The 9,421-nt window shown below is 42.2% G+C and overlaps 1 protein-coding gene across 1 annotated transcript in view; it reads left to right on the forward strand.

Annotated features, from left to right (window-relative positions):
* Positions 1–9,421, forward strand: part of Prdm10 (PR/SET domain 10) — a 101,503-nt gene that overhangs the window by 28,223 nt on the left and 63,859 nt on the right. Inside the window, exons 2-3 of the mRNA XM_026779304.1 lie at positions 5,626–5,824; positions 8,117–8,281. Coding sequence (XP_026635105.1) covers positions 5,756–5,824; positions 8,117–8,281 — 234 coding nt within the window. The 5' untranslated portion in view covers positions 5,626–5,755. The remainder of the gene's footprint in view (positions 1–5,625; positions 5,825–8,116; positions 8,282–9,421) is intronic.

Raw genomic sequence — 9,421 nt, forward strand, 5'->3', positions numbered from 1 at the left:
CATCAGCCCGAAGAGCCATCAGGGCTCCCTGACCTGTGGGAAGTCCAAGGACCGCCCACCTCCATCCAGGTTCAGTAAGTTGAGCATCCAAACTGCCCAGGCCCCCCCAAAGCCAGCATGTGCAGTAGGACAAGTGTGTATTTCTTATACCACACTGGGTTTTATCTGCTATCAGTATACTGAGCTTACTGGGAACTGCCTCTGTGGATAGCAGAAGGAGTTATTCCCTCCCCGCCACTCCCAAACCCTGCTTTATGTAGTTGCAGATGTTTTACATCATGGACTGTTTCAGTGACGTGCAGACTGGCCTACTCCTGGTTTTTGCTTTCTTCCTTACATCTGTTACATTTCCTTTCCTCTAGGAAGTGATCTCAGAGCACTTCTGGGCTAGGCATTCTCCTCTGTCTGCCGGCCCAGCTCCCTCACTCCCCACAACCCTGCACGGCAGGACATCTTTAAGTCACTCAACAACCCTCACCCAAGTCCTTCCTCAGTCAGCAGTTAACAAAACACCCCTTGACTTTAAGGAATTTAGAGGCTTAAGGTAAGCAGGGAGGAGACTGTAACCAGATTGGATAACTTTTTGAAAATCAATTGCTTATTATGTAGCAAATATTATGCAAAAGCACTTTTTACGGACTGTTTTTCTGTCTCTCTCAATAAACACATAACCACCATTTTACAGAGAAAGAAAAAGTCCTTTTGAGATTTGCCCAAGGTAAGTGCCCACAGCCTTCCACGTGCTTCTCCCAGCTGAGGCTGTCCCTGGCACTTGTGAGTGCTCTGTGCCTCAGGTGTGCTCAGAATTAAAGGTGCAGGGTGGATGAGCACCGGTGTGGGAGTTTAGGAGTAATAATGATCTCACTGTACACAGCCACGCCAACTGCTTCGTAACCTCTTGGAAATAAAAATATGATATACTAACCTCCACAATCCTGATAGATGTCCTAAGTTAATTGCCATCATGTTATATGTCATAGTAAAATATCAGAGAAAACCTAAATGACCAGGTGTGGTGGTGCATGTCTTTAACCCAATACTCATGTGTGTGTGAGCATTGCCTGTCGATGTGGATGCTTAGATGCACACTTACTTATGGAGGCCAGAGGACCTTGAGCGTGAATCCTGAGAGTTTGACTGCCTTCCCCCGCCTCCCAGCTCAGAGTCTTTCACTGGCTGAGAATTTACCAAGTCTAACACCTGGTTTCTTACATGGTTTCTGGGGATTGAACTTAGGTCTGCATGTTGACTAGGCAAGTTCTTTATGTACTAAGATATTTTCCAGGTCCCCAAAACATAGACAATTAATGACATAAGGATGGTTGTGTAAATTACAGTATATTCACACAAAGAAATTATGCAGCTGGAATAAAAAACTGAAGAAGATGTATGTGGATGCAACAGTGCACAAGATAAGCTGTTGCACAGGACAGACAAATGTAGAGGGGCTGTTACCTTGTAAGGAATCAATAATTTATTGGTTTGTGGTTGGAGAGATAAACACGTTGTACATGTATTTGCTTGCATGTGAATGAAATGCCTTTGGAAGGAAAAACAAGAAACTGATCCTGTGAATTGTTCCTGAAGAATGGCTAAGAGATTCTGGAAGGGTGATTGTCCACTGTGTCCTTTGTAGTCTTTCAATTTTTAGCTCTTGTATTTAATACTTATTAAACCAGACATAGGTAAAATTAAGATGAAAGAAATAGAACAGGCTAGGCTTTAGCTCAGTGTAAATGCTCGCATCTTTCCCTCTGAGTACAGAGTATCTTTCTAGAAATGCAAGCAAAGAGCAGGCACTTGGCCGCTCCGTTTTGGAAGGACATAGGTCCATGAAGTATTCCCATGGCTAGGTGCATTTGAGTATTTAGAAGGATCAAGTGGAAATTCTCTAATTCTCGTATGGGGAGGGTACTGCATATCTTTTGTGATAGAAGTTCATAGCTTGAATTTAACCTTAGAGAAACATCAGAGAAGCTGAAGACCATTCTGTGTGTTTCAAAAGTGTCAAGGTTACAGAAGACCAGGAACAGGAACTCTTTGGCTGACAGAGACCAAGGGACTTGACAGTGAGCACACAGAGTAAACAGTGTTTGATGCCAGATTGGATTGGAGCCAGGGAGGAAAATGTTCCTTTGGCTGTTAAGGATGGTGAATTAGACTGTTGACAAAATATTAGGAAAGTCTGTGAGTAAAGTAGAATTGTCACTTCCGTGTCTTCTCTGTGGTTTTTGACAATGGTCCTGTGCCTCTAAGAGAATGCCCGCAGTTTTAGGAATGAATCCTTTAAGAGTCTGGAGGTAAGCTGGAGGATGGTGCGCACCTGTAACTCTAGTCATTCATGAGACCAACAAGAGAAGACCATGTAAGCCCAGGAGTTTGAGACTAGCTTGGGTAACTTAGCAAGACCCCACATCAAGGGGGGGGGGGAGGCAAAAAAAAGCAGTGTTTGTAATTCACTCTGAAATGGTTGAGGTGAAAAGAGAAAAGAGCCAGGCAGTGGTGGTGCATGCCTTTAATCCCAGCACTTGGGAGGCAGGCAGGACTCAGTGAGTTCAAGCTCAGCCTGGTCTACAAAGTGAGTTCCAGAACAACCAGGACAGTTACACAGAGAAATGAAGGCGGATCGGATTAATACAGACAAATTGGTATAAGCTTATACAACTTTAATGTAAATAGCACACTCACGCAACTGGAGTTCCCGCGATGCCCAGAAACAGGAAACAGGAAGCGGCCCCAGTGTCTGTGCCCCCCAATTTATAAACATTTGCCCGAGGCCGTCCCGCCCCCAAAAGGCGGGCTCTCTCTACAGAGAAATCCTGTCTCAAAGGGAAGAAAGAAAGAAAGAAAGAAAGAAAGAAAGAAAGAAAGAAAGAAAGAGAGAAAAGTGGAAAAGTGACTGGAGAGATGGTGCATTGATACAGCTCTTGTAAATGTGAAGACTGGAGTGTGGATCCCCAAAACCCACACAAAAGCCAGCACGTGGAAGGCAGAAGCGGGATTCCCAGGGCAAGCTTACTAGTGAGCTTTGTGTTCAGTAACTAAAGTGGGGAGTGATTAAGGAAGACAGTGTCAACATTGGACCTCTACATGCATGTGCATGCAGTGCTCCCACACACATGCAAGCATGTGGTGGTGCTTTGAAAGAGAATGTCCCACACAGGCTCCTGTATTTAAACTCCTGATCCCAGTTGGAACAACTATTTAGGGAGGTTTAGGGTGCTCTTTGGGGGAGCTTTAGGACTTGTAGCCTTGTTGGAGAAAATGTGTCACTGCAGAGTTAAAGACTCGAGCTGCTTTGCCATTTGCAGTTGCTCTCTCTACTTTGTGCTTATGGTTCAAGAAGTGAGCTCGCGGCACCCTGCTCTAGCCAAAATACCTGCCCATTGCCTCTTCCTTGCCATTATGAATTCTAATCTGAAACTGGAGCTTCTGGAACTGAAAGCCCAAATAAACTCTTTCCTCTGTAGGTTTCCTTGGTCATGGTGTCTATCACAGCAGCAGAAAAGTTACTGATACATTAGTAACTATATACTAATATTTAATATGCATGTACCATACACAAGGAAAAGAAAGGAAACATGGTAAATAAGTTTGTGTGAAGAATCTCTATGAAGATTTTTGACACATTTATTTCCTGTGTAACAACCTTCCCAGTTCAGATTTAAGAAACAGGATATTCCCATTTCTCTAGGAAGCTCCCCAAGCTCCTTTAAATTCCACTGTTTGGCAATATTTCAGGTACCATTGAACATGATGGGGGCAGGATAGGGCAGGGGTGATGAAGGTGGCAACAGGCTATTCACAGGCGCTGAAGGTGGCCGCTGTGCAGTTTGCACATGGCAGCTCCAGTGTTCAGGTTAGGTACCGGCAGGGAATTATGTCATCCTTCATCAGGCTTTATTCTGGTTTAGAGACTGGAGTATGTGTGGTCTAGGAACATGCCTCTCAGCATATTTCTATTAATAACAGAGAACACTGGTGGATGCTGGCCAGCAGTCTTTCCTGTCTGACTGCTGCCTCCCTTGGCTATGAATGCTACTTTAGTGAAGTGGTTAGAAGTGGTGATGTTCAACCCCAGAGAACTCTGACAACGAGGAAGACCCTAAGAGAGACACACATGGATCTAATCTACATGGGAAGTAGACAAAGACAAGATCTGAGGAAATTGGGAGCATGGGGACCATGGGAGAGGGTTGAAGGGGAGGGGAGAGAAGGAGGGGGAAGCAGAGAAAAGTGCAGAGCTCAATAAAATCAATACCTCCCCCAAAAGAAGTGGTGATGTTGTAGGATGCCAGTGTTTTAGCATTCTCATCAAAAGGGAAGATTGCTACCTTAAAAAGGTCTTATTTTATTGGGTTATAAAGATGGATTAATGGTTAAGATCACTTGCTGCTCTTGCAGCAGACCTGGGTTCAGTCCCCAGAACCTGCATGGTGGCTCATAACTATCTGTAACTCCAGTTTTAGGGAATGTGGTAGTCTCTGTTGGCTTCCTCAGACACCAGGTTCTCATGTAGTTTATATACCATATAGGTAAAACGGTCATACTCATAAATAAGTAAATCTTTTTCTTTCTTTATTTTCTTTCTTTCTTTATTTTTGGTTTTTCAAGACAGGGTTTCTCTTTGGAACCTGTCCTGGAACTTGCTCTGTAGACCAGGCTGGCACCGAACTCACAGAGGTCCACCTGCCTCTGCTTCCTGAGTGCTGGGATTAAAGGCCTGTGCCACCACTGTCCAGCATAAGTAAATCTTTTAAAACATAAGTTTTTAAGGAGTCTTATCTTAGAAAGTAGAAGAGGTTTCAAATCGTAGGGATTTTTGCATGTTGATGTGGGAAAGCTTTGGCTCACCCACTATTCCCTCCTGTACTGACCGGATGGGAAACAAGGTTTGTATTTGCATTCACCAAATTATGGCCTAGGCAATCCAGTTTCTTTCATCGGCTGCTTCTCCCTTGTTTTGCCATTTTTATTATTCGGCTCTTCATTTTGAGTAGAAGTGGTAGTGGTATATGCGGTCATATCTGCCATGAAAAGTCTTGGGCTACACAGCAGTCACGCTGGAGCATAAGTCCATCATTTACTGGCAGCTAATATATGGAAAAACTTTTTTTTCTCAAAAGAACTATGATTGCCTTCAATATTTTTAATGGGAGTTACATTCTATATACAGTGTACATGTATAAACACATACATACATTTAATGATTATCCAAACTATGGTAGTCATGCAATACATTATATTATTGCCATAAATAATATATTATTTTTACCCTTTTGCCTAAGCGTGTTGCCTTTTCTTTCTTTTTTTTTTAGTAACATTTTTATTAATTATTTATTAGTTCTTTTTTTTATTTTTGGTTGTGAGTCTATTTTTTTTTTTTTGAGACAGGGTTTCTCTGTGGCTTTGGAGCCTGTCCTGGATCTAGCTCTGTAGACCAGGCTGGTCTCGAACTCACAGAGATCCGCCTGCCTCTGCCTCCCGAGTGCTGGGATTAAAGGCGTGCGCCAACACCGCCCTGCTAGCGTGTTGCCTTTTCATGAAACTTTTTCCCCCTCTGTCTGTTGAAACTAATTTATTAAAATGTAGCCATCCACTTAAACCTTTCATGTCTTTTCTCAGGCACACTGTAGAGATCCTCCTGCCTCCATGAACACGTGTGTACAGGACATACAAGACAGATGAGTGTCCTCTGTCCTGTGCTGCTGCTGTAGGTGGCTCAGACTTGGAGCTGTCCAACAAGGAGAAGAAGATGGATTCCAAAGATGAAAGCTCCCACGTGTGGCCGACATCTGCGGACCATGACCAGAACACTGCACAGGTGAAGGATGGCCTCCTCTTCCATCTCACTGTTGGCAGGAGTGTTTAGCTGGGGGGGGGGGGGACTCTGACAGCTGAAGAAATGCCAGTGTCTCTGTCTCTATAGTAAGAGGGAGGGAGGGAGCCAAAGTGAGAATTTGCCCTGAGAAGCTGAAACGCGTCAGCACTTTGCTTCACTGACAGGTGTTCTGTGAGGTAGATGGACTTATGCCACCACGGGCCTCACCTCTGCTGGTAGAAGCTGTTTAACTTCCCTCCTTTATCTGCTATTGATCCTAAAACCTCAACACATTGCTGACTTCTTTTATATTAACCAGTGTAGGGTTCAATTCTCCACAAGTAACAAAGCCTAAGGTGTGTTTATAAAGTGAGTGCGCTCTTCCTTTTTAAGACAGTGTCTTGTCTGCTGTCCTGGAACTCTCTAGATGGTCTAGACTGGCCTCGAACTCAAAGAGATCTGTCTGCCTCTGCTTCCCAAATGATGGTGGGAGGCATACTTAGCCCATAAGCTCATTTTTAAACAGTAGGATACACATAAAGTTTTGATCCAAATTTTCATTAAATTGTATAACTCTAGTACTATTATCAAAATTAGAAAGTTAACCTTGAAATATTTAAATGTATAAATATTACTTAATTTAGGCAATATAATCAATGCTGTAATAAGTAATAATGATTATAAGATTTAAAGGTTACAACCTAAAATTCAGAGAAAAGTGATTTCAGAGATACATTCAGCAGAAGAACTGAGAACACTGCTTTTCTCATGGAAGCTGGTTTGATGACTACTTTCATAAATTTATAGACTGTATTTATCCAAAAGGAATAGAGGCAGTTCTCTGGGAGTTTAAGGACAGTCTGGTTTCCTTAGTGAGTCTGAGTACTTACATAGTAAGAACTGTCTTAAAAAAAGAAAAGGAAAGAAAAAGAGTAAAACAAAAGGAAGTTTTTTTGTAAGGTTCTGTGTTGACCAGGGTCCCTGCTTGTTGGGGAACTGAGGTCAGTATACACCACTGCACCCCTTCTTTCCAGTCATTTCTGCTCAAGTTCTGCCAATTCTTATTTATCGACTTTCCATGAGGAAAACCAAGTAGAAAGGCTTCGCTTTCTCCTTTTTTGAGGAAAATGTCTGCCCCCCCATTTTAAAGCTTCAGTATGAATAAGGAAACTGAAAATTGCAAGATTATAAATCTGAAGTCATAGGATTGCCTTCTGATGTGCAGATGCACTGTGAACCTAATTTCCCCCAGTGTGTGCTTTGTCTTCAGGCCTAAATTGAGTGTATATAGAAGACAGACTAATCACCTAGCAGGAAGTCGGTTGTATTCCTGTGCTGCTCAATTATACTTGGCCTCTGGCATTCTTTCTGGGCATTAAGTTAGTTTATGTGTCATCTGTGAAATCTATTATTTCCCACTGGGGAAAACTGCCATAGTGATAAGTCAGGAAAGGAGTAAGGATGCCCACCCAGCAACATTGACACATCAGTCATCTCTCCCTCAGATGAGTGCTTTGGTTATCTGCCTGCAGACTTTCCAGAAAAGCACTAGGCACATGGCATGCTGGCACCTCACAAAGTCAATCTTCTATTGCTGACCACTCCGAGAGGATTTTATACAACTCAGTTTTGTTTTTAGTTCTTTAGGTATTAAGACACAGAAAATTATCTCCCTGGGGACAGCTGAACTACTTGACCAGAACCCTTTAACAGTACTTCATTAGTGTCCAGCTTCTTTACTTAGCTAGCAGGGGAGAGTTGCATCACACCATTGATTCAGTGACATTTCCTGATGTGCCTCCATGTAGCATGTCCTTCACATGTGAAATAACGTGCAGGAGTAAAAGTGACCTTACTTTAATATGTCTGCTGAGAAGCACTACCCATTATACGATAGAATTTTTATGATATGTTGAAAGCAATTGCTTTTAGGCCTACATCACAGAGCAATGTGTGTTTTGTTTTGGCAGTGGTGTCATGCAGAAATCTGCAGTTGTTTTTCCAGGGTCAATTAACTGCCCCCTCATGAGTCACTAGAAATTATCTATTTGCATTGGGTTTTTAAGGCAAAGAATTCAAGTTAGCTCTCTAATGTTAAGCAGTAAATTACTGACAAGGACCATCTATTCTGACTTCAGGTCTTCAGCTCATCATGGATGAAGGTATATCAGTCTTCCTTTTTCTTACATTAAGGGCTATTTCAGCTCAGTTGTTCTTGGTTGGCCATATGCCTTTGTGAGTTTGGTTTTGTTTTATAATGATAGATGCTACATACATGCCTGCTTTTCCCCCCAGGTGCACTTTGTTCCGGATGCTGGAACTGTGGCTCAGATTGTATACACTGATGACCAAGTTCGTCCACCCCAGCAGGTGGTATACACAGCAGATGGTGCCTCCTACACATCAGTGGATGGTCCAGAGCACACACTGGTGTACATCCACCCGGTGGAAGCTGCACAGGCATGTGAAGGATTGTTTTTGACTTGTTTCTTAATACACTAATTACTTATGTTTGCTATGGCTCAGTTGTTATCCTAGATATTTTGATTCAGTAAATGTTCAGAGAAGATTTGTGCTATCAAGGAGCATATAACTAACTTAGCAATGAACATAGTGGTACATTTATTTAAATTGAGTGCCAAATGAGTTAGAGCTCCAGTCTCATGTCAGGCTTTCCCTGCAGTGCAGTGAGGCGGTTATCAGTGTGTTACCTTTCCTGAGTACCCAGACTAAGCATTCTGTTCTGTGTACCGCACAGTGTTTAGCTAAATCAAGTTTACTCAGTGAAAGCATACAGATGCTTTCAGTTAAATGTGTAAGCAGAGGATTCTATCACCATATACTCTTGTTTGCTAGTAACTTACTGATTTATAGAACTGTAACAGAAACCAAGACGTATTCTCACAAAAGCTTTACAATATAGCTTTTGTTTTTGTCATTGACTTGGAGTTTCTAAAAGAGTGACACAGATATTCCACAAATATTGTTAACACTTTACAATGTACAAAGTATTTATGTGTTATGTACATATATATGTATTACTTACAGCACATATGCACAGCCCTCACTACCATACTCACACATACTAATGAAGGCTGAGGATATAGTAAGTTTGCAATATATTGTACTACTATTATTTCTTCATTTTGTGTTGCCTTTTTACCCAGACCTTTATCATGCTAAGTGCAGGCTTTACTAGTGTTCTGTAGTGTCAGCCACTAAACAGTATTATTTATTTATTTATTTTTGAGGCAGGATTTTTCTACATAGCCTTGGCTGTCCTGGAACTCACTATTATGTAGTTCATGCTGGCCTCGAACTCACGGAGATCCACTTACCTCCATAGAAATACACTTGCCTCTGCCTCCTAAGTGTGGGGATTAAAAGCACTTGCTACTCTGCCTGGCTTCATTTTTTTAATGTATATTTTCATAGTAGGATCCTTATTATAAAATTGTCCTTGTGTTCATCAAGAGGCTCATATCACTTTTTTTTTTTTTCGAGACAGGGTTTCTTGGTAGCTTTTGGTTCCTGTCCTGGAACTAGCTCTTGTAGACCAGGCTGGCCTCAAACTCACAGAGATCTGCCTGTCTCTGCCTC

This window comes from Microtus ochrogaster, chromosome 5 (assembly GCF_000317375.1).
Source record: "Microtus ochrogaster isolate Prairie Vole_2 chromosome 5, MicOch1.0, whole genome shotgun sequence".
Classification (NCBI taxonomy): domain Eukaryota; kingdom Metazoa; phylum Chordata; class Mammalia; order Rodentia; family Cricetidae; genus Microtus; species Microtus ochrogaster.